The sequence below is a fragment of the Narcine bancroftii genome, chromosome 7 (genome assembly GCF_036971445.1).
Source record: "Narcine bancroftii isolate sNarBan1 chromosome 7, sNarBan1.hap1, whole genome shotgun sequence".
NCBI classification, from domain to species: domain Eukaryota; kingdom Metazoa; phylum Chordata; class Chondrichthyes; order Torpediniformes; family Narcinidae; genus Narcine; species Narcine bancroftii.
Window position 1 is genome coordinate 1,782,674 of NC_091475.1, and position 26,636 is coordinate 1,809,309.

The 26,636-nt window shown below is 37.3% G+C and overlaps 1 protein-coding gene across 2 annotated transcripts in view; it reads left to right on the plus strand.

Moving 5' to 3' along the window:
- Positions 1–26,636, plus strand: part of LOC138738382 (general transcription factor IIE subunit 1-like) — a 53,632-nt gene that overhangs the window by 4,639 nt on the left and 22,357 nt on the right. For both annotated transcript variants that reach the window (XM_069888454.1, XM_069888455.1), the window contains exon 2: positions 1,896–2,350. In XM_069888454.1, the coding sequence (XP_069744555.1) occupies positions 1,903–2,350 (448 nt within the window). In that variant the 5' untranslated portion in view covers positions 1,896–1,902. The remainder of the gene's footprint in view (positions 1–1,895; positions 2,351–26,636) is intronic.

Here is a 26,636-nt window from a genome sequence, read left to right on the forward strand (position 1 = left end):
AAGAACTCTTGCAGCGCTGCTGTGGCCCCTTCTTCCCCTGGGCCACGCACGACCTGATCTTCCTGCAAAATAACCTAGTTTGCTTTGCCAACGGTCTGTACACCAGGGTTAGCAGAGCAAAGATGTAAGAGATACCAACTACAATTCACCCTATCCCTAACCCTAATGTGTAATTGGAAAACCACTGTTTTAATCGTCCCTCATTGACTAATTATGTGCACGGTTCTTCACTCCAAAGGAAATGGGCCAATGACAATTTTTCTCAAGCAAAATAGTTCAGTAACATTTGAGCATGGAGCAGTGGTTCTCAACCTTCCCTTCCCACTCACATCCCACCTTAAGTCATCCCTAGGCCATAGGATAGGCACTCTGTGATTAGTAAGGGATGACTTAAGGTGGGATGTGAGTGGAAAGAAAAAGTTTGAAAACCACTGATATAACCCATCTATATCCTCAATTGTGAAGGAAAAAATTGCTGCAATATTCTCTGGTTTCTGTGATGCCCATGTTATATAAAGTGAAATGATTGTTCATTTATTAATTATTCAAAATTTAAAAAAAATTCATTTTAAAATCAGTAAAATAGCTTTAATACAAATTTTAAGTTATTCAGTCTTTCATGATGTGATCAGAGGTAGGTGATGGTGCAGCTAAATTATCAGACTGTGTCACCCTAAAAATTGAGCTGAATTGAAATCCCACCATGACAACTGTGTAGTTTCAATTCTGTTAATAATATGCTTTTTTGAAAATAAGTCAGCTGGTTTTATGAATGTGTATGAAACAAGTGAAGTTCTAAAAAGCTCCATCAGATTCACAGATAGTGTTAAGAGTAGTAAATGTTAACCTTCCATAGTTTAGTTTATGTGTAACTCCAGATATGGAGGACTCTTGAGTATCCTCTAAAATTATTCAAGGGCAATTAGGGATGGACAATAAACGTTGGGGGAAAAAAATGAAAAAGCAGCTAACTAGAGATGCCATCATTTGAGAAAAGAAAGGCAAAGTACAAGTTTGAAATTTGTTGATCTCTGTTGAGGATAGCAGACTAACCACTCAGTTCGGTGATTTGGACTAAATGATGTCATGAATATCTTACTTCTACCAATTCTGCTTATCTCAATTGAAAAACATCTCAGCTATTACGCCTAAAACTTCTACCAAACCAGCACTCAAAACTAAGCAAAGTTCAGCATTTGAATCAAATATATGTTAACTTTGTTGCTTTTACGATGTAAATATATATTTTTGAACGTTGGGTTCACTCAGTTGTCAGTACCACCATTGTCTACCAAACTAAACAGACGTTTTTTGAATTTTGCACATTGGTGACTACTATTGATGGTGCAAATGCAAACCAAGAGATTATGTTGATCATCAAGAAAATTACAGATTCTGAGGTCTATTGCAGCTCACTGACAAAAGGCAAAGGAGGAAAAACCCAACACCCAACCCCAACCCACCAATTTTCCCTTGCAACCGCTGCAATCGTGTCTGCCTGTCCCGCATCGGACTGGTCAGCCACAAACGAGCCTGCAGCTGACGTGGACTTTTTACCCCCTCCATAAATCTTCGTCCGCGAAGCCAAGCCAAAGAAGAAGAAAGTGCTGGAGAAACTCAGTCGGTCACAGCATCCCAAAGGAAGTAAAAAGGCAGTTAATGTTTGAGGCCTGAATCATTTGCCTTTTACTTCCTTTGGATGCTGTGACCGACTGAGTTTCTCCAGCACTTTAGTGTACTGTGAGAAATTGTTTTGCTTTTATAAATACAATTGAAGAATTTTAAGTCAGGCTTGAATAATTCCTGTAACACACCAAATCAAAATTTAGGTTTATGCATGTAATTCCCATGTGCGAGTTCCTAATCTTGAAAGATTTTTTTTTGTAAACCCAAAGGTAAAAGATGACTGATCCAGATGTTGTGACTGAAGTGCCTGCTGCTTTGAAACGACTTGCCAAATATGTTGTAAGAGGATTTTACGGGCTAGAACATGCACTTGCTTTGGATATCCTCATTAGAAACCCATGTGTCAAAGAAGAGGACATGTTGGAGTTGCTGAAATTTGACCGTAAACAACTGCGAGCAGTTTTGAACACATTGAAAAATGACAAATTTATTAAAAGTAGAATGCGAGTTGAAACTGCACCTGATGGTAAAAGTACAAGACATAATTATTACTTCATAAACTACCGTCTTCTGGTCAATGTGGTGAAATACAAACTTGACCACATGAGGCGAAGGATTGAGACAGATGAACGAGATTCCACCAACAGAGCCTCTTTTAAATGCCCCAACTGTTTCAAAACATTCACAGACCTGGAAGCCAACCAACTATTTGATCTAATGACAGGTACAGAGAGTTCAGTACTTGTACAATGTTCCTTTTTAACCAAATGCTTTTAATGATCTAGAGTTATATGGTGACCACATTAGTGAATATCTGACCCTACTATGGACAAGTGCTGTTTTATGTTATTTTAAATCTCTGACAAAGTTGAACACAACAAATTAAAAGTACTATGACTAGCATGAATGTTTTGGGAAGGATTGAATCTGGTATTGAAAGAATCCTCATGGAAAAGGCTCATCTGTGAATAGGATTAAGTTGTGCTCTGAAAGTGTTAAAACCAAGAGCACATCAACATTCTTTCATTTATGGAAGAGAGGCCGTGTATGCAGCCCGAACAAACAGAAATACCTTTGTGGAAAAATGGTGGTAAATGGGTCATGTCAATCCCACGTACGAGTTCCGAATTGTGTTTTGTTTTGTAAACCCAAACTTGAAAGATTTTTGATCCAGATGTTGTCACTGAGGTGTCTGCACTTTGAAAGTTTGGGTTTTGTTGATGTGTCAGATTTTGGGGGTAAAAAGTTAGAACTGCATTTGTATTTCATGTCAATAGTTCTAATTTTTTACGGAAGTATCAATCTTGAATCAATTTTTAAAATAAGCTCATTTAAGGATACAAGGAATAGAGAATTGAGTCATTCATATATCCTCTTTCATTCGGTTACACCATGGACGGCCTACACTTCAATGCAATTAACTTTTTTTTTCTTGCCCCTAATATACCTGAAAGAAGGGCTCAGGCCTGAAACGTTGGTTAAGTATCTTTACCTCCTTTGGACGCTGCAAGATGTGCTGACTTCCTCCAGGAATTTTCTATTTTTACTACAATCACAGTGTCTGCAGACTTTTGTGTTTCACTCTGCTACGTGGAATCAATCTGGTTAACCTTATTTATACTGCCTCTCAGTGAAGTATTGTCTTGTGAAAAATGTGTGCAGTTTTGGGTTTTTCTCATCAAAGTCCTTTATCATAGGAGTGGTATTTTGTTATTTTGTACTCTTTCTCTTTTGCAATAAAAGCCAATAAACAATTTGCCTGCAAAAATAATTGGCTGTTCCTGCTTGCTAACTTCCTGTGTTTCCTGCATGGGCCCCAAGATCTCTCTGAACATCATTTAAAAAAAAAACAGTAAAAACCCCTGTATCTGGCATCTATGGGAATTGGTAGATCCTGGATAAGTGAATTTTCAGGTTGCTTGAGATTACATGTTGTGTGGATTGGCGAACTGACCACTGGTGGGTGCTGATTTTAAACTTTTGTATTTTTTTTTTAACCTGTTCCTTTTTTTGCCAGTTGCATGAGTCTGCAGTTGCTTGAATTCCAGTGTAATGGACTAAGTTAATAAAATATATTAAAAAGGGGGAATAAGATTAAGTAGTTTAGGTCACTTTTCACAAGCAAGTAGCACATTTTAGAGACAGAAACAGAGAGAAAGAGAGAGGGAAATAAAACCTGCAGCAGTCAGTGAAAGGCTGGAAAAATGAAAAGCCTGTTAAGGACCCCAATTCAAGATGGGATTTGAGTTCCGAGTTCAGCCTGTTCAAAATCTCTGTAGTGGCTGGTTGTCGTATTCCTTCTGAAATAGAGCAACCTGGAAGAAGACACGTTTCTTTGGAAAGAAACTTCAGTTGCTGATTGAAGGAAATCAGTTTGCATGTCCAATGAACAACAAACATCTCTCTGCACCCGCCAAAGAACAAATTAAGGCATCAGAGCCTGTTGAATGTAATGACTTTAATTCTGTGCACAGTACTGAGAACTGCCTGATACCAGTGATCTTGGAGAAGTGAACAGTAAATGACTGGACAGTGAAAAAGAACCATCTTAAAAACATGCGCACGCTTAGAATTCGGAGGGGGCGAAATTAAGTAACTTAATAGTGATAAGTTAAATATTGATTTTATTATTCTGTGTGAAGAAAATAAAACCAATTTTGTTTAAGTTGCCATTGTCTTGGTGAATTTCTGTTGCAGTTGGTTTTTGAGAGCTTAGGGCTCTGTTGTGATTTGAAATATTTGGAGTTTGGGAACTAAAACTTTAGGAGTTTTGGGATCTTAAACCTTTGGAGTTTTTGTGATTTATTAGTAAATTGTCTTTCTGAGGGGAAAACAGCAGGATTGGAAATTAGTGAATTTTTGGTACAACCATCAATTGGAGAGCTGCAGGGATAAAGAAAACAAGAACTGATGGTCATTCCTAGTGAATTAAAGCTGGCTGAAGTCAAGAGTTTTATGAGGAAAGTAGAAATACAGAGAATTATAGTGAAATATGTAAGTGAGGGAAAATTTGAAGAGGAAGACGGAAAATTTTCCTGAGGATAAATCTGTTGAAATGCAGAAAAAATTGGAGCTGGAGGAAGAGAGAGAGAAACAGGATGGATGAAGAAAGAGAGAAACGGGAGTTTGAATTGCAGAAACACAAAGTTAAACTTGAAGTGGAGGAAGCTGAAAGAAATAGGCTTTCTGAATGAGAGAAGTTAAGACTTAAGATGGAGGGAGTTAAGAGAACTGAAGCTCTAACTTCTGGAGAGAAGTTTATGGCCAGTAGAGAGGTTAATCTAGTTCCTCATTTCGATGAGAGGGATATTGATACATATTTTCAGATTTTTGAAAAGATTGCACAGAGTTCACTGTGGCCAAAGTGGTAAAGGAAAAAACACAACTGGCAAACTCTAGTTTGAATGCAGAGCAAATGGCAAATTATGATACTGTTAAACAAGCAGTATTGAAAGCTTATGAGTTGGTTCCAGAAGCATATAGACAAAAATTTAGGAATTTGGGGAAAGCATGAAACCAATCTTATATAGATTTTGCACTTGGAAAATCTGTATGTTTTGTTGATGTGCCTCAAAAGGAATAAATAATGATTGATACTAATTGAGGAAATTAACATAACATATAACATAACAATTACAGCACGGAAACAGGCCATTAGGCCCTTCTAGTCCGCACCGAACCCAACACCCCTTTCTAGTCCCACCTCCCTGCACAATGCCCATAACCCTCCATCTTCTTCTCATCCATAGACCTGTCCAACCTCTTCTTAAATAATACAATTGACTCCGCCGCCACTATTTCTCCCGGAAGCTCATTCCACACGGCTACCACTCTCTGAGTCAAGAAGTTCCCCCTCATGTTACCTCTAAACCTCTGCCCCTTAATTCTTAACTCATGTCCTCTTGTTTTAATCTTTCCTCCTCTTAACGGAAATAGTCTATCCACATCCACTCTGTCTATCCCTTTCATAATCTTAAATACTTCTATCAAATCCCCTCTCGACCTTCTACGCTCCAAAGAATAAAGACCTAATCTGTCCAATCTCTCCCTATACTCTAGATGCTTAAACCCAGGTAACATTCTGGTCAACCTTCTCTGCACTCTCTCCACTCTGTTTATATCCTTCCTATAATTAGGCGACCAGAACTGCACACAGAACTCCAAATTGAAAGGTGTGTTCCCAATGAGATCAAATTATACCTGGAGGAGAAAGACATGGGACATGGCAACAAATGGCTAGGTTAGTGGATGAATTTGCCCTGACTCACAAAAACAAATTTCAGCACAGTTCAGGAAGTTAATGTGGAACAGACCCCAATAAGCCTGAAATTAAGTCTGGGGAGAATATTAAGAGAAAAGATGAGGATAAAGTAGGAAAAGACAGAATTTCAGGATTTTTCTGTTGTTATTGTAAGAAACCTGGGCATGTTCTTGCAAATTGTTTGGAGCTGAAAAAGAAGAAAGAAAAGGAGATATTACCAGAAGTGTATATTCAGTTGAACTTAATGAGAACAGAGGTTTCATACCTGGTAAGGATGTTTTGGATGTATACAAACTTTTTGTATCACAGGGCTTGATTTCAATAAAGGAAGGAACTTCCCAAGTGCCAGTTAAAATTCTCAGAGACAATGGGGTTACCCAGTCATTGGAGAATGTCTTGACTCTTGATCAAAAGACGGTCACAGGAGAGATGACTGATTAGAGGTGTTGGATGATATGTAGAATCAATATCTCTGCATAAAGTAGTGTTGAATTCTGAATTAGCTAAAGGACCGGTTGTGGTGGGAGTTATTTCAAAGTTGCCCATTCAAAGGAATGACTTGGCAGAAGATAAAGTTGGGTCAGTTTTGAGATTAACAAATAAGACAAGTAAGGATGAGGTTGGCGAGGATTGTGAGATATATCCTACATGTGCTGTGACAAGGTCTTTGTCTAAGAAAATGATGAGAGCAGAGGAAGATCCAGTTAATAGAGACTTGCCCAGTACTTCTGAAATAGTCCAGAAGGAGCAGGTTAAATTTGAGAGTCAGAATTTGTCTTGGTCAAGGAAAGAGTTAATTGAGCAGCAAAAGACAGATTCTGATCACACTGTCTTCAGGAGAAGGCTGTGGATGTGGAGGAGATTAAGGAAATGCCCTGTGGATATGGCTGGAAGGGTGGAGGAAATGAAGAATGGGCGGTGATTCATCAGGTGGTCATTCCTAAAGCCTACTGGAATTAAATTTTTAATTTGGCCCATAGAACACCTTTGGGAGGTCACCTAGGTGTAAAGAAGACCATGAATAACATTTTGAAATATTTTTTCTGGTCTGGTTTGAGGAAGGATGTTGTAAATTGTTGCTGAACATGTCACCTTTGTCAGGTTCTGGGGAACCGAACCAGTGTCCTCCGGTAGCTCCCTTGCAACCTATTCCTGTTGTTGGGGAACCTTTTACTTGGGTTATTGTGGATTAAATAGGTCCCCTGCCTAAACTAAAGGGTGGGAATATCTACTTGTTAACAATTGGACAGCGTCCAGATTTCCAGAGCTATATCATTGTGGAATATCAAAGCAAAATCTGATTAAAGTTTTGCAAAAATTTTTCACAGTTTTTGGGTTACCTAAAGAGAATCAGAGAGATCAAGGAAGTCATTTCATTTCAGGACTGTTTCAGCAGTTGATTTATGAGCTGGGAATTAAAAAGATTACTTCATCTGCGTACCATCCTGAAACTCAGGGAGCTTTGGAAAGATTTAATTCTACTCTTAAAAATGTGATGAGGATTTACTGTCTGGAGAATGGAAAGAATTGGGATGAAGGTATTCATTTACTGTTATTTGCTGTAAGAGAGTCTGTGCAGGATTCATTAGGTTTCAGCCCTTTTGAAATTGTGTTTGGACATCAGGTTAGAGGACCTTTAAGATTGATAAAAGAACAGTGGGTTAATGAGGATGTTCAGTTGGATTTGTTGGATTATGTTTCTACATTGAAAGGTCGGTTACGAAAAATGTGGACTTTGGCTCAAGAGAAGTTAAAAATGGTTCAGGGTAAAAATGAAGCGATTATTTGACAGGAAGACTCACGTGAGGAATTTTAAGCCAGGAAATAAAGTTCCCAACACATGACAATCCAAATTTTTCTGGACCATACGAAGTAAAATCAAAACTGAATGATGTTACTTAAGTGATAAACATTCCAGATCATAGGAATGAAACTCAGGTTTGTCATATCAAGATGTTGAAACCTTACTATGAGAAAAATGGTAGTGGAAAACAGTTTGAATCAGATGTGTTAGTTGTTGACAGGGTTGAGAAAGTTATGGATCATAAGATCATGGAAACAGAATCTTTTGAGGGTGATCGTAAAGAAACCATAGTTCCTGTGTGCCTGTCGAATTCAACAATTTTGGAAAATCTGGAGGAAATGTTAGGCCATCTTAAATCACAAGAACAGAAGCAGTTGAAGCAGATGCTTTTGAAATATACAAATTTGTTTTCTGATGTTCCAAAAATAATGTCAGTGATATGTCACGATTTGGATATGGGTTCAAGCCATGAACCATTAATGTTATTTACTGATCACAATCCTCTGGTGTTTTTAAATAAGATGAAGCATAAAAATAGGATATTATTAAACTGGAATTTGATCTTGCAAGAATATAATCTGCAATTTAATCATGTCAAAAGTACAAATAATGTGAGTGTAGATTGCTTGTCTAGATTTTGAAATGATTATGGAAAGGAAAATCTTTCATTATTGGGATACATTGCTGTATTCTTTTCACTGTAGTGATAATTAAGTTAGAAATTTGTGAAGGTTATAAAAGAATTTTAGATCACGAGCTAAAATTCCTTTGTAGAGGAGAATGTAACAGAATAAGAATAAAATATGTTTAAAAAGGGGAATAAGAAAAAAGACTGGGATAAAGATAAGTTGAAATGGGAAAAAGATTTAGGACATAAAATAGCTGAAGAAGCCTGGATGGAAATTTGTCAGAATAGTATTCGGAAATTAACTAACGCTAGACTAGCGATGATTAATTATAATTTTATTCATCAGCTATATTTGACGCTGGAGAAATTTAAAAAATTTGGTCTTAGTAAGTTGGATTCTTGTTTTCGATGTGATCAGATGGCCAATACTCTTTTGCATACTGTTTGGCTTTGTGATCGATTGCAACAGTTTTGGAAAGGTATTCAATCTATTTTTAACAGTTTATATAATATCCATCTTGTATTAGATCCCGATATATTTTTATTAGGGAACATGCAATCATTAATTGATTTAGGTTTAGAGGATTATCAGATTTCCTTTATTTATTTAGCTTTAGTCATGGCTAAGAAATGTATAGCACTTACTTGGAAAGATAAAAATATACTAACTTTAGATAAGTGGTATTTGGAGATGAAATTTTGTTGACTATGGAAAGGATATCTTTTTCAATTCAGGATAAGATGTCTTTTTATAAGTTAAAGTGGACTCCGTTTGCTAATTATATGCATTTAAGTTTGATTGAAATATATGTTTAAGCGTGATATTTTAGTATTGACAATTTTTTTTTGTTGTTAGAATTTTTTTTTAGGTTAAGTTTTATCTCTTTTTTTGTAAGTGGGTATTTTTTTTCCATATATAATATTGTTAATTTTATTAACTCTTCACTCTTTATTTTGGGTGGGGGAGGGTTGGACTAATTTTAAGTTAGATTACTAATATTGTGTTATAATTAATGGGGGGGGGTTATTTTGTGTAGTTTTCTGATGTAATATTGTAATCATACCATTTTAATTTTTAAAAAAAATTTTCTTTAAATGTAATTCTCTATTGTATTCATGTTATAAAATTTTAAATAAAGTCTTCAAAAATAAAAGGGGGGAATAAGATTAGGTAGTTTAGGTCACTTTTCACAAGCAAACATCACGTTTGAGAAACTGTAACAGAGAGAGAGATAAAAGCTGCAGCTGGCAGTGAAAGGCTGGTGCATTTATGCTGAAATGGGGCGAAAGAAGAACTCTTTGCGGTAAGAAGGCACGTCTCTTCAGAAAGACACGTCTCTTCAGAAAGACACGTCTCTTCAGAAAGACACGTCTCTTCAGAAAGACACGTCTCTTCAGAAAGACACGTCTCTTCAGAAAGACACGTCTCTTCAGAAAGACACGTCTCTTCAGAAAGACACGTCTCTTCAGAAAGACACGTCTCTTCAGAAAGACACGTCTCTTCAGAAAGACACGTCTCTTCAGAAAGACACGTCTCTTCAGAAAGACACGTCTCTTCAGAAAGACACGTCTCTTCAGAAAGACACTTCAGTTGCTGATAGAAGGAAATCAGTTTGCGTGTCCAACAAACATCTCTGCACCCACCAAAAACCTTCCAGACTGGTAACAACTTAAGGCACCAGAACCTGTTGAATGTAATGCCTGTTTAACTCTGTGCACAGTACTGAGAATTGCCTAATACCAGTAAACATGGAGAAGTGAGCAGTAAATGACCAGACAGTGAAAAAGAACCATCTTTCTTTCTTTCTTTTCCAATCTTTTTATTATTATTATAATTTATAAACACATACAGTTCAGAGATATGAAAAATATATAGTAAATAACGAATTAATACAGAGATATTAAACAATAATATTGCAGAATAAAAATATATCATAAAAATTTTTTTAGATTAGTTTAGAGTATGAACTATCTCTAAAAAAATGATATAATTAATTAAAATATATAAAAAAAGAGAGAAAAAAAAACCCCAAAAAGGAAGAAAAAACAAATCTGAATTAAAAACTTAAAAAAAACCAAAAACCTACCAATATAGCTAAACCACGCCGATCACTCCGATCTCATCTAACAGCCCAATTATCATACATAATCATAAAAAGAAAACAGAGCCAGATCAACTCACCACAAATGAAAATATTGAATAAATGGTCGCCAGGTTAACTCAAACTTAGAAGGGGATTCATAGACAGAGTTTCTAATTTTCTCTAAATTTAAACATAGTATAGTTTGGGTAAACCATTGGAAAACAGTGGGAGGATTAACCTCTTTCCAATTCAATAGTATAGATCTTCTAGCCATTAGTGTAAGAAAAGCAATAAATCAAATCTATCATAGGTAATCCAAAAATTGCAGTAATGCGATGTGGTTGTAAATGAATATTCAAAACGGTAGATATAATGGAAAAAATTTCCTTCCAATAATTCTGAAAAGAGGGACAGGACCAAAACATATGTGTAAGGAGAACCATCTTGAACACACATACACACACGTGCACTTAGAATTAGGAGGGGGGTATAGATAACTTAATTGTGATGTTCTGTGTTAAGAAAATTAACCAATTTTGTTTAAGAGGCCATTATCTTTGTGAATTTCTGTTGCTACTTGTTTTTGAGTCTTTTGGGCTCGTAGCATCAGATCATTGGAATTTTACTGTATTCTGCTTTCCTCCCTATCAGATATCCTCAAATGTTCCCATATTATTCCCAGGCACAAATTTGTTCACTGGCCCAACCTGGTAAACTTTTGTGTCTGGGTCCTCTGATAATTGACTTCCTTGAATGTGTTTATCAGGAAACTTTTTCAACACATTACACATTGTTATTTTAATGTTGTGTAAATCAGTGGTTTGAGGCGATATTGCCTCAAACCGTGCATCTTGGCGCCTCACAGTTTGGCGGGCAGCAACCTCCTTTGAAGAAGACCGCAGAGCCCACCTCACTGACAAAAGGCAAAGGAGGAAAAACCCAACACCCAACCCCAACCAACCAATTTTCCCCTGCAGCCGCTGCAACCGTGTCTGCCTGTCCCGCATCGGACTTGTCAGCCACAAACGAGCCTGCAGCTGACGTGGACTTTTACCCCCTCCATAAATCTTCGTCCGCGAAGCCAAGCCAAAGAAAAAAAATCAGTGGTTCTCAACCTTTTTCTTTGCACTCACATATCTCTATGCCATTGGTATTGATTAGTAAAGGATTGCTTAAGGTGGTAGGTGAGTGGGAAGGGAAGGTTGAAAATCACTGCTCTCGACCCAATTGTTACTGTAATGTTTTGCTTGAGAAAAATTGCCATTGGCCCATTCCCTTTCGAGTTATGAAACTGTGCACATCATGAACCAATGAGGTACGAGTAAAACAGTGGTTTTCAAACTTTTTCTTTCCAGTCACATACCACCATAAGCAATCCCATACTAATCACAGAGCACTGATGGTAGAGGGAATACTTAAATTGATATGTGAGTGGAAAGAAAAAGGTTGAGAACTGAGTTAAAGACTGGTCACTGATTCCTGGAGCAATCTACAAGTTACATTTTTCCATGCTGGAAGCAATCCATTCATCTCTATTTTCTAGTTTCTGTCAGTTAACTAACCTGGGTCAATATTACCCCACAACTGTGAACCCGCAAAAATTTTTCTTGTGTCGCTACTTTCTATGCAGCATCTTATTATGTGCCCTTTGTAAATCCAAAAATGCTTTCTGGTTGTAATGTATCATAAAAAAATTACTCTGGCTTTGTCCTCATATTATTCTCTTTCAGTTAAACCATGTTGACTTTATGTAATCATATTATGCTTTTCATGTCCTGCTACTTTTTTAAATAAATTCTAATATTCTCCCAATGAAACGTTTTAAGATAAATGTGGCATTTGGATCTTTCCAGAATTAAAGGAACTTTGGAAGCCTGCAACCATTCCTCTGCAGCATGCTTACAAGAACTTGTCAGCCTTTAATCTTGTCAGTTCTAATCAATAATTAATATTGATTATGGAATGTTTTATTTAATAACAGGATAGCTGGAATACTGTCATTTATTTCCTAACCTTATTGCTTCTAAATCAAGGAGGCAGTTCAGAGTAAATAACACAGGGTGAATATTGGGTCACGTGGTCAGACCAAGTAAGGAAAACAGATTTCCTTCCCTGGAGGATATTAGTAAATCAAATGGCAACTTGTATAGTTTCTTTGTTGTTTTCAAATAAGACGAGAAAATTATTTTATTTTCAAACTTGGTTTTAAATTTGAGAGCTGCTGTAGTGGGATTCAAACCCTTTGGTATATTTTCCATGTGTTTCTGTCATGTATACAAAATACTTGTTATCTATCTCTGCCATTTCATTATTCCCCATTATTGTTTCCTCCAAAAGAATCAACATTTATGTTTGCTGCTCTTTTTTTAATAAATTTATAGGTTTTCAATTTCTTTTCAGTTATTTGTTAGATTATTTTTCTTTTGCTACCAATTCTTTAATTGACCATTGCAGACCTCTAAAATATTCCCAATTTTATCTCTCTGTTATCCCTGTCATTCACATGAGAAATCTTTTCTTTTGATCCAATGCTACCCTTCAGTACTTTAGTTAATTCCTTTTCCTGTTGAATTCTTATTACTCTGGATTTGAAATGTTTCTTTAAATATCGACTTTATTAATCTAACAATATACCTTTAATCTCTTTCCTAATCTGCAAGTCATATCTTTGAAATTATCTTTGTTTTTTAAAATAACTTTATTTAAAACATGAATTTGTTTACCCAAAGTGAAATTCAGAGACTGTTAATCAATATTGCCTCATTGTTTGATCTAAAATAAACTGTTCTCAGGTCAGATTCAGGTGCAGAACATTGTTCTAGGAAATTGTATCAACTGCATTCTGTAGTCATGTGCTCAAGATTTGCTAATTTGATTAGTCTATTAAAAAGATTAAAGTCACCCACAGTTATTGCAGACGTTACACCCCACCCCTTTATTTCTTGGATAGAATTCTATTTAATTCTTCTTTCTTTCTTTCTTTCTTCTTTCTTTGGCTTGGCTTCGCGGACGAAGATTTAATGAGGGGTAATGTCCACGTCAGCTGCAGGCTCGTTTGTGGCTGACAAGTCCGATGCGGGACAGGCAGACACGGTTGCAGCTGTTGGAAGGGAAAATTGGTGGGTTGGGGTTGGGTGTTGGGTTTTTCCTCCTTTGTCTTTTGTCAGGGCTCTGCAGTCTTCTTCAAAGGAGGTTGCTGCCCGCCGAACTGTGAGGCGCCAAGATGCACGGTTTGAGGTGAGATCAGCCCACTGGCGGTGGTCAATGTGGCAGGCACCAAGAGCTTTCTTTAGGCAGTCCTTGTACCTCTTCTTTGGTGCACCTCTGTCTCGGTGGCCAGTGGAGAGCTCGCCATAGAACACGATCTTGGGAAGGCGATGGTCCTCCATTCTGGAGACGTGACCTACCCAGCGCAGTTGGATCTTCAGCAGCGTGGATTCGATGCTGTCGGCCTCTGCCACCTCGAGTACTTCGATGTTGGAGATGAAATCGCTCCAATGAATGTTGAGGATGGAGCGGAGACAACACTGGTGGAAGCGTTCTAGGAGCCGTAGGTGATGCCGGTAGAGGACCCATGATTCGGAGCCGAACAGGAGTGTGGGTATGACAACAGCTCTGTATACGCTAATCTTTGTGAGGTTTTTCAGTTGGTTGTTTTTCCAGACTCTTTTGTGTAGTCTTCCAAAGGTGCTATTTGCCTTGGTGAGTCTGTTGTAAACTACTCTCCCCCTCACCAATGATTAATTTCCCTCTTTATTTCTGGTCTCTCCCCAAACTGAGTCTACTTTCTGGTTTCCCAACTCCATTGGTTGAGTATTTATAGTTCCATATTTTCATAGTCTTTGTATTTATATATATTTAAAAAATGTCCTTTCAGATTTCACACAACTTTTCTATTCAGAATTCGAGCATTAATGACCTTTTGTTCAAGTTATCCCCTTTATTTATCATTCATACTGTGCTCGCATGGTAAAGATGAGGTAGCGTTTCTTCAGGACCACAAAGCAGTTAAAATAGCAGTTAAAATAAGTTAAAATGGAAGTTAAAATATTAAGAAGTATACAATAGATGTCCACAGTACTTTGTCCACGTATGTTTTGGGAATTCAGGAGCCTGATGGCTTGTGGAGAAAAAAACCGTTGCCAATCTGGGCTAAGGGCCCAAGTCCTACAGTACCTCCTACCAGATGGCAGAAGGGAGAAAAGTTTACATGACGGGTGTGTGAAGTCCTTCACAATGTTTATTGCTTTCCCAATTTATTCCATTAAATTCCTTAATCATTTCAAATCATCCCACATTCTGGTAAAATCAAGGGAATAAAAGCTATGTCTATACAATTGGGTCTCATTCAGTCTTCTAGGCCTTGGTACTATTCTGGAGAATCTGCAATGGATTCCTTTCAGTGTGTCTTTCCTCAGATGCATTGTTTAGAGGTACACCCAGTAGATAGTTTGAAGCATAACTTCTTCACCACTCTGGCAGGGTACGAATTAAAACCAATATTGTGTAAAACTTTTTGGATTTTTTTGTACATGCTTTATCTTGTGAACCTAGGTCTGCTAACTATTTCCCCTAATACTGTTTTCAGTTGCTTGCCATTTAAAATTTATATTCTTGAGTACAGGGGGCATGACCTATTATCCATAATGAATTCCATTTGCTGTAATGTTGCCACTTTCTTGATCTATCAGTGCCCCGAGACAATTAAGGTGGATAAATCCCCAGGGCCTGATCAGGTGCATCCTTTGACATTGTGGAAAGCTAGGAAAAAATTCAATTTACAAATTTGGCTCAGTCACATAATCAGGAGCACCTATAGGAAACCCACACAGACATGGAGAGAACATGCAAACTCCTTACAGACAGCAATGGATTCAAACCCAGGTCACTGCTCTAATAGTGTTACATTATCCATAATCCTAATTGTGCAGGACCTTGCTAAAATTCTTGCATCATATTTGGCCTCTGGTGAAGTACTTCAAAGACAGGAGGTGACTAATGTTGTACTGTTATTTTAAAAAGGGCAACAAAGACAAGCCAGGGAACGAAAGGCCATTGAGCCTGATATCAGTAGTGGGAAAGTTGCTGATGGGAATTCTGAGAGACAGGATTTTCCAGCATGTGGATAGTCAGGGACTGACTGGAAGTAGTCATCATGGATTTGTGCGTGGGAATTGGTGTCTCACAATTCTGATTGGTTTTTGTGAACAAATGATCAAGGGGATTGTTGAGGATAGGGCAGTGCACAGTATAGATATGAACTTTAGCAAGGCTTCTGACAAAGTCCACATAGCAGGTTAATGTGGGTGAGATCACATGGGATCCATGGTGAGCTGGCCAATTGTATTCAGAACTGGCTTTATGGAAGAAGGAAGAGGGTAGTGTTGGATTTTGATTGGAGGCCTGTGACCAGTGATGTACTGCAGGCGTTGTGGCTGGGCTCACCCTTGTTAATTTGTATTAATGATTTGGATGGCAATGCAGTTAATAAATTTGTAGATGAGATCAAAAATTGTGGTGTAATGGACAGGATTAAAATCAGATAGCAAGATGGGCCGGAGGTGACAAATGGAATTTAACTCTCATAAGTCAAACTAGAGTAGGATTTAAGACTGTAAATGGCAGCACCCCAGAGAGTATTGTAGAACAGAGAAACCAAGGGGTAGAAGTGCATCGATATATTAATGTGGTGGACAGGTTTGTGAGGAAGATGTTTGAAGTGCCTGCCTACATCGAGCAGGGTTTTCAGTACTAAAGTTGGACCTCATGACACAGCTCTACCAGACGTTGGTGAGACCACATTTGCAGTGCTGTGTGCAGGTGTGGTTTTCCAACTAGAGGAAGGATATCAATAAGCTGGAAGAAATGCAAAGGGGATTCACCAGGATGATCCCAGAGATGGAGGGCTTGCAACATCAGGAGAGGTTGGATAGACTGTTTTTATTCCTGAGACCATTGTTGGTTGATGGATGACCATATAAGAGGTTTATAAAATCATGAGGGGCATGGATAAAATGCAGGATCACAGTCTTTTTTCCCAGATTAGACAATTCTAGAACTTGAGGGCGTGGCTTTAAGACCATAAGATAAGAGCAGAAATGGGCTATTCAACCCATTGAGTCTGCCCCGCCATTCAATCATGAGCTGATCCTTTTTCCCTACAGCCCCTCTGTTATGTATTTGATGTTCAAGGACAAACACTGCACACTGAGATGTGGTGCTTCATTCATTCTTTAATACAAAACTAAAATGATTCCTCGTGATACACAGTATACAAGCGTGACAATGTCATCACAAAAATAAATGCTTTGTGCGAATAACATTTTACTAATCTATAATAACTATGTTGTGCCTGTAGACTAATGGTGAATATTATGATTAATTATAAAATAAGTATGATGAGTCAGTTCGCAAAGTCATTGCGGACTCTTTGTGTTGGGGCTAATAGCTCGGTTGATGGTGATGTCTGTGAAGTTTGTCTTTAGTGACCCCCCCCGTCCCTATTTGAGCATGGCATAGGACTATAGGATTGAGCAGGACATGGTGTAGGGGTTCTTGGTTGAGTCATGGGACTGGTCTGAGGAGTCAGAGAGGTCCTCTGTTGAGTTGTGTGTCTTCTATCTGGTTCATTACTTCCAGGAGAGGAGGAATTAATAACTCTTTAAATGTTTTATAGAACTCTACTGGAAATCCATCCTCTCCTGGTGTTTTATTGTTCGGCAGCTTTTTTATATATATCCTGTATTTCCTCTATTTCAAATGGCTTTATTTGTTTGTTTTGTTCCTCATCTTGCAATTTCAGCAATTCAATTTTAGCTAAAAATTCCTCTATTTTGTCTTCTTTCCCCTCGTTCTCAGTTTGATACAATTGTTCATAAAATTCCTTAAAAATTTCATTAATCTCTTTTGGATTATATGTAATTTGTTTGTCCTTTTTCCTTGATGCCAGTATTGTTCTTTTAGCTTGTTCTGTTTTAAGTTGCCAGGCTAATATTTTATGTGTTTTTTCTCCCAGTTCATAATACTTTTGTTTTCATTATATTCTTCTCCACCTTGTACGTTTGTAATGCTTCGTATTTAATTTTTTTGTCTGCCAATTCTCTCCTTTTCATTATATCATCCCTTTTTACTAATTCCTTTTCTGTACTTACTATCTCCCTTTCCAACTGCTCTATTTCCCGATTGTAATCCTTTTTCATCTTAGTCACATAACTTTATTATCTGCCCTCTAATGAAGGCTTTCATTGCATCCCATAATATAAATTTGTCTTTCACTAATCCTGTGTTTATTTCAAAATATGTTTTAATTTGGCATTCAATAAACTCCCTAAATTCCTGTCTTTTAAGTAGCATGGAGTTTAACCTCCATCTATATGTTCTTGGTGGGATGTCCTCCAGTTCTATTGCTAATAATAGGGGTGAATGATCTGATAGTAGTCTAGCTTTATACTCAGTTTTCCTAACTCTCCCTTGAATATGGTCTGACAACAAAAACAATACTTGAGTAAGTTTTGTGCCTGCTCGATAAGTTTCATTTCCTGCATTGATTTAACCATAAATTTGGCTACTTTATTCTTTTTACTTGTCTTTTGTCCAGTTTTAGCCAACATTGGGTCCAAATTAAGGTTAAAATCCCCTCCTATCAATATATTTCCTTATATGTCTGCAATTTTCAAAAAAATATCCTGCATAAACTTTTGATCCTTCTCGTTAGGTACATATATATTGAGCAAATTCCAAAATTCTGAGTATTTCTGACTCTTTATCATTGCATACCTCCCTGCCGAATCTATTATTTCCTCCTCTATTTTGATTGGTACATTTTTGTTAACTAGTATGGCTACACCTCTAGCTTTTGAATTATAGGATGCTGCTGTTACTTTCCTACTCAGTTTCTCTTCAGTTTCCGCTTCAGTTAGATGCGTTTCCTGCAATATATCTATTTTTTCCTTCTTCAATAAATTTAGTAGCCTCTTCCTTTTAATTTGGTTATGTATTCCATTAATGTTTACAGTCTTATAGTTCAACATGGCCATCTTATATCTTGCATACACCTCTTTTCCACCTCTTCGCCACCTCCATCCCCCTTTTCCCCATTTTCATCTCTTAGTTTTCTCTTATTACACTTAATGTATGATAACACATTTAAAACATAAAATATCCCCGCAGTTCCCACATCCACTAATACCTTGACCCAAAAAGTTCTCCCACCTCTCTGAATTGCCCCATAACCCTTGCCAGTCAACCACAACTCCCCTTTTCATTTGGATTGCGATCTTGTTTGCAGCGTCAACTGATTTTGGAGTGACGGTTATTCCCCTTCTACCCAGCCCTCTCCAGAAAACACTTTTTTTAAAAAACACATATAACAAAGTTCTCTCCCCCCCCCACCTATTCTCTTCCTTCTCTTCTCTTTTCCCTCTTTAGTTCTTTACATATACATTGTTTTTAGATCTTTATATATACTTTTTTCACTGTTCTTCATTCTTGTTACATCTCTTCATCTCTTCTCCTGTCCTGCAAACGTTCTGTGAATTCTTGCGCTTTCTCTGTAACCGAGAGCAGTCTGTTTTGCTCCCCGGGTATAAATATTTTAAGCATGGCTGGATGTTTTAATATGAATTTGTAACCTTTTTTCCATAAAATCGATTTCGCTGTATTAAACTCCTTCCTCCTCTTTAAAAGTTCAAAACTTATGTCTGGGTAAAAAAATATTATTTGACCCTTATATTCCAATGGTTTATTATCTTCTCTAACTTTATTCCTTGCCCGTCCCAGTATATTTTCCTCTTGTCGTGTATCTCAAAAATTTTACTAAGATGGATCTTGGTTTTTGATGTGCCTGTGGTTTCGGAGGTAATGCTCTGTGTGCCCTTTCTATTTCAATTTCTTCCTGCATTTCTGTAATTCCCAGGACCTTCGAGATCCATCCTTTTATAAATTCCTTCATGTCTGTGCCTTCTTCACCCTCCTTCAGGCCCACTATTTTTATGTTGTTTCGCTTACTATAATTTTCCAACATATCAATTTTCTGAGATAACAACTCTTGTGCCTCTTTAATTTTTTTCACTTTCTTCCAATTTTTCTCTTGTCATTTACTTCCATTTCTATAGCCGTTTCCCGCTCTTCCACATTCTCTACTCTTTTCCCTATTTCTGTCATTACCAGTTCTAACCTTTGCATTTTATCTTCTGTTCTTTTCATTTTCCTTTTAATTACGTTAAACTCTATTGATGACCATTCTTTTAGTGATCTCATTTGTTCTTCAAAAAAGACTTTATCTATATTCTGTTCATCAGTTTTACCTTTTACTTCTCTTTGTCCATCAGTTTTACCTTCTATTTCTCTGTGAAGATCTTGGTCTTCTTCTTCCTTTTCTTCTGTGTCTGTATCTGTGTTTGTGTCTCCTTCTCTTTGTGTCTGTGTCTCTTCTGTTTTTCCTGATGAGCTGCTTGTATCTCTTTGTCGTGTCCGTCGGTCCTCTTCTTGCTGGGCCTCTTGTTGCTGGTCCTCCCCTCCTAGGCTGCTCGTATGTTGTGCTTCCTGATGTTGATCTTCTTGTCAGTCATCCTTTTGTCTATCTCCCTTATCTGTTTCATCGCTCCCTCTTCTGCTGCCTTCCTCGTCCTCTGTGACAGCCCACTCCTCTGCTGAGCCCCCCTCCCGCCGGTGTCCTCTTTCTCCTTTGATTGTGCATTGCGAACTTTTGTTTGGCCTCGAGAGCCATTTTTGAATTTTGTGCTCTCTCTCCCGAAGATCTTTTGGCTTCAGTTTACCAAACAAACTGTTTATGATTTTTGCTTCAGTTGAGATCAAAGTTTTGTGAGTCTTGTGTGTTTTGTGTCTAAGTTTTTCTGTGGGCTGGTTGGAAATATAACTTAGACTTTAATTCCATATGTTATATTTAGGCTGGGGAATTTATTAGTTTTACACTGTTATAGAAATTTGATTAGTAACCAGTGGGCATTGTTATAAAAGGGGAGATTTTGAATTAAAGTTTGAAGATGAATTTTTTGTTAATAAAGTAATTGTTCATCTTTACCCCTGTGTGATATGGCTTCTTTGTGGTTGCTGGTTTGATCTTGTAACATCCTCAGTACTACAAGTCAGCTTGGACTTTCTGGTGGGGGGGGTGAATTTGTGTGTTATACAGTGTGAGTTATTTTTAAACTGAATTTCTTTTAGAGATATGCTTTAAGTTGGATTTTCTACACTTGAATGCATGTTACGAGTGGTGGCGTTGGTGATCCTCCTGACCACTAGAGGCCATCGGAGATGGAATGCCCCAGCTCGGGTTAGATGAACAAGATGGATGTGTCGCATGAGGTCATGAGTTGATAATAAGATATAAGTAATACAAAAGAACCCAAGTTTCTTTATCACAATAGAAGAAACATCATATGGTACCAGGAGAGGGTATCAGCAGGAGATACAGGAAGTGTGAAGCCTGATGCTGGGAATTGGACTGGGAACATTGACCACGAGCGGTGGTTGTTCAAACAATGATTCATCCTGTATCTGCAAGCCATTGGACTCAATAGCAAACTGGATGCAAGGAAGATTGCACTCTACTGCAAGTGAAAAAATTTGGTAAGAGTGCAAGGGCCAGAGAAAACGAAGGCACAACCGTAGTCGCAGTGACTGGATGCACTCATAAACATAGACAACACAAAAAGATGGAGAGACAATCAATTACAAACAATGTGGCATGCAACATGCACCAAAACGATGGCCAGCCTATGAAAAGTCTGTAACAAGAGCAAAGGATAGAATCACTATGCAAAGCAATGTTTTTCCAAAGGGAAACAAAACAGAAGTGAAAGTGTGTGTGCTATAGAAGAAACTGCCCTCAGTGATGCATTCTTCTTTAACTCCCTACTAAAATGTCAACACTGTGAGAATGTCAATTTTTTAACCTGTGGTCTTGTTCATTGAGTCAGTTTTATTTTTATACGGTCAATAGAGGGCAGCACAACACCAGAGATCAGAAAGGAACTTGAAATTCACTGTCACAATCTGCATTAACGTGATAGCATTGTTGTGTCTGATGCAGCTATTCAACTGAAGGTATATTTGAATCATTGGTTTGCTCTTGTACATTGTTGGCATTTGACTCTTGTGTTTTAAAAGGAGAAATATGTGGAATTATGAGAAATTAGTCATAAGACTAATGGATAGCTTTTTTTCGAAGCGCCACCAAAGGTTTAATGGTCCAAATGGCTTTCTATGCTTTTTATCTGCTTTTACGGTCCTTTTTTTTTTTGCAGTGTTTGCAAAATGATTCATTAGGTTTGTAGGAATCACGGTGTTTTGTGGTGAGGTATTAGGGTACTCATCAACGTGGAGTAACAGCACTGCATAAAAAAGCCAGAATTATAACAATTTGTAATACTTGTATTTCAACATTTTTTTTACAGTAGTAGTTATTTCAGTATAAATGCATAAATTATGATTATATGTGATATGATTTAATTTATGTAATAATCATAATTTTTAAGAATATTTCATCTTGTGCAGTTAAGACAGAAATTTGTATCACAAAATGCAGGCTTATCATTGAAAAATATTAGATAATTACAAAAGTTTTGGGACTCTGCTTTTACTGAGAAGAAACAATGGTTTATAGTTTCTCTTTTGATAAATCCAATTATTAAATCATTTCTTAATTTATTTCGCTGGTTCATAGAGCAATTTTGCTCCCTTCCCTGTACATGCTGGCATTTCTTCCTGTTTGTTCTGTTCCAACCTCCCTCATATATATGTCACTCTTTCCCTATCTCTCTTCCAGTTCAAACTGTTTTCTGGCATACTTTTTATTTCCCTGCTAACTTTTCAATACACACACTTTTTACTTTCCACACCATTCCAAGCGCGATTTATAAACGATACCTATCCCATTTTAGCATCATCAGATGGAAGATTTGAAAAGCACATTTGGTATAGTAGATGCCATTTTTTTAACCAAGAAGCAATTTTCTTGTGAATTAATTTCAATGCATCACACAAACTTGCAGAAGCAAAACTACACTGGAAAAAATGCATGCAATCTAGTGTTAAGGCTCCATAGCATATGGGAAATTTTTCATCTTTCTCACTCAAGGAATCTGCTGCAGTTAATTGTGAAGCCATTATCATCTACAAAACTAAAACCAAAGATATTTCCCTGTTATCTGTTTTGGGAAAATTATTGTCTTAAAATACTCCAGTAAAATCCCTGCTCTCTGGCATCTATGGAGATTGTGGATGTTGGATGTGCAAATTTTTGATTGCCTGAGATGCACTCTCACAATGCTTAACTAATAGGTCTGCATTAAGAATAGATATTTTAAAGGACAAAAGACAGTGCAAAATGTAAAGTAATTTGAAAACATCAGTATTGTAGTCCTTAATTATGTAAAGTTCACTTTCATCAGATCATTCCAGTAACTTACAAAATTTACATTTGAATCCCGGTCACTGTCGCTGTAATAATGTGGCACTAACCATGCCGCCATCATAATTAAACCACCTGCCCAAGTTTGAAGATAAAGCCTTCCTAATATACTTAATAATCTAATATATATTTGTGCATGTATGTCTGTTTGCTTGTCTGTTCTCCATGCAAATCAATATGGAGCAGTCGAGAAATGTCCAAGGAGGTTCATTAGGGGTAACACTTGATGCTGAATGTTTTGACCAGCTTGCACAGACTTGCATTACTATTTACTATAATTGTAGTGACATTTGTTGCTGAATGTCATGACCACATTGAATTTAACCTTTATGGTCATATGAAGTTCAAAAGTTTTAAAATAAATTGAACTTGCACCAGGATACCTCAATTAGTTACAGAGCTGTGCAATGTACATTCAGAATAAAAACAAGTGGCCAAACCCAATTCAACACGCTTCACAAATCTGCAGAGTTAGACAAAAGAGAAAGCAAAAGATAGCAGAGAAACATCAGTCTCGCCTCACTGGTGATGCTTCCAGACATGCAAGGAGCAGGAAACAGAACAGCAGCAATATACCCATCTCAGTGCTCAGGCCTCCAGACACACAAGGAACAGGCAGCAGGAAACTGAAGAACAATGCCAAGCCGAGTGTCCTATTTCCCAGGCAATGCAGGGTATCCTGCTAATATGCTAATAAAGATAAAGACTTACTAGGCAGGGATAGGGACACACTTTGGGAGAATTTCCCTAGCGGCAAGTGGCATCGGCCAGCTCTTCATCCTGGGCAACACTATTTTATTCACATTAAAACAGCTGCGAGCGGAGTATGTCCGGGGGCGCTCTCTGTCCGAACATTTGCTCCCATCTTCACCAAGGGATTGTGTATTGCTTGGGAGAAAATTTACTTTTACAGTTTTAAACTTTTATTTAAATTTTCATTAGTTCTTATTTATTTAAATGTTTTTATTTATTTCCTTGATTTTTTTTTTTCTTTGCTGCCCGTTGGTTGTGGTTGCCGATTGCTTGAATTCTGGATTCCGGGTATTGTACTGAACTTGAAAAAAATCATTGCTAAGTTTTGTCCAGCTAGAGCTGGTCAGGATCACAAGAAAAGCTCAGATAAGATTAATGCAGGATAAATTGATCCAGATCCTTCAGAAGTGACTTTTGTTTGACGATCAGCTAATTCTGTTTCATAGCAAAAATCAACAGCTGGAATCACGCTCATTTGTTTTCCAATCTAACATAATTTCCAACAGTTGTCCCAAGTGAAACTAGAGATCCACTTCACTTCCCCATGACCTTTCTGATTGCTCTATTGGATTGCTAGGCAAGTATGTTCCTCTAGATGTCATTCATCATTTGGATTGACCATTTTGTTTGAAGAGTTGGAGGGAAGGTCTGAAAATATCTTGATAAATGTGAGTTCAATGATTAAAAGCTAATTTTGGCTTTGACAGTAAATGTGATGTGTTAAATGAGTAAATGTAAACATGAAAACAAGTGTAGCATAAAGATTAAAATCATTCATTTTCTATTATAGATGAGAAAAATCATGTTTCTTTTTCCTTTATAAGCTATTTTGGTAAACATTGATTTTTCTCTCAAAACCATATTTCCCATTATTGCCTCCCATCTATTCTGCCAAGAAGAACCTGTGTCATCCTGAAGAAAGTTTCAATTTTTCCTTTGACTTCCTATTCACAAGAAAATTTGAATTTGCTGAATTGTCAACTGAATGAAAGAACTAGTTAACTGTTTGTTTTCCCTTCTCTATTTCATCATCCCCACCATAAAGTTAAATTTATTTCATACATTTTGCTGTAAAATAGTAAGTATCTTCCTAAAGTAGGAAATGGAAATAAATAACGATCCATAATTTTGATTGCTTGCATCTAATTGGTAGTCAGGTGATTTACTCTGAGTGCCAACAAGCGACTAAATAATTATGTTTTTCAAAAGCTGAGCAGAAAGAATAAAGGCTTGTTTCCAAGCAAGACCATATGACAGGCTAATCTAGATAATTTGTCACTTGTTCGATGTATCTGCTCTAAAAGTAATTACATTCTGCAAATGTTAAAATATTAAAACTTGCCGATGTGCCTTTCTGCATCTAGAAATTTCTTGATGGTTTGCTCTTGCTCCGTAGTAACAACAGACCAGTAGAATCTACAAAAGTTAATGCTGTTGATTTGCAGTGAAATTCCCTTGCCATTTTGAAGTTGCAGTAGAGTTAACTGAAATGCTCGAAGATCTAAAGCTCTATTTACCAAGAATCTCATAAGATGATTTAGTTTATAATATATTTGAATCGTTTTGTTGTTAAAAATTGTACAAAAGCTTTTGCATTTGTTTCATTAAATGTTATGGAGCACTCTTCAATTTTTCTTGCCAAAAATTCCCATGTGCAATTAAACATTGACCATCCCTTTAAAAATAGTTGTAAAATAGCTTTTTGTTTCCCCGCATCTCCCTTGCTAAGGTGAATGCAGAAAAAAATAAATTGTTGTCCACAGCTTGTTTATACTTTTAGTGCTGTTCCATTCTGGTTACATAGAACTGGTCTAATATTTAGGCGGTATTGTTTCGTTCAATTGGTTTGTATGCCATATTATAGCAAACAACTACTTGCTGTGCTGCAGTGAACCACAATAAAAAAAATGGATTTAAATATTTGTGAAATAGGAAAGTCTGCAGATATACAATACACAAATGAGCTGGAGAAACTCAGCAGGCTACGCAGCATTTTTTTTGTTTTTGTTTTCATTCTAGTTGCTCACAAGGACATGAATTATTTAATGCAACCTGCAGTGTTTCATTGAAGAGCAATTCTAACAATAGTAATTTCTCTTCCTTAATAGGCTTTGTTCTTCAACTTTGGTATGGGTGAAATCATAAAAGGGAAATAGATGAGTGTAAAAAATTTAGGTTCTTAAATGGGATGTTGAACTTTTGCAGATATTTGGCAGTTCCAAGGAACTGTATAGGCTGTTTACTTTCTGGCATCTGAACTTTTGCCTGAACAGGTGCCAACTTGCCATGACCAACTACCTACCCAAGATAAGTCACAGTGGCATGGCCAAATTCACTTTTAGCTAAATTAATAGTAAGTTTTGCTTTTGAGAGTTTGTCAAATAATTTCTCTAACTCAGGGATATGTGCTTCCCACGTGTCATTCTCTGTAACCAAATCATCAATATAACCATATAACCACTTACAGCACAGAACAGGCCAGTTCGGCCCCACTAGTCCATGCCGTAGCAAATCCCCACCCTCCTAGTCCCACTGACCAGCACCCGGTCCATACCCCTCTAGTCCCCTTCCATCCATGTAACGATCCAGTCTTTCCTTAAATGTAACCAATGATCCCGCCTCGACCACGTCTGCCGGAAGCTCATTCCACATCCCCACCACCCTCTGCGTCAAGAAATTTCCCCTCATGTTCCCCTTATAATTTTCCCCCTTCAATCTTAAACCATGTCCTCTAGTTTGAATCTCCCCCTTTCTTAATTGAAAAAGCCTATCCACGTTTACTCTGTCTGTCCCTTTTAAAATCTTAAACACCTCGATCAAGTCCCCTCTCAATCTTCTACGCTCCAGAGAAAAAAGCCCCAGTCTGCACAACCTTTCCCTGGAAATCAGACCCTGAAATCCTGTCAACATTCTCGTGAACCTTCTCATTAAATGTGTACACTCTAAGCATTGGGTTACAGAATTAATCATCCTTTGCAATATCCCTGGAGCATTTTTCATTCCAAATGGAAAAACATTATGCAGGCAGTCCCCGTGTTGAAGACATC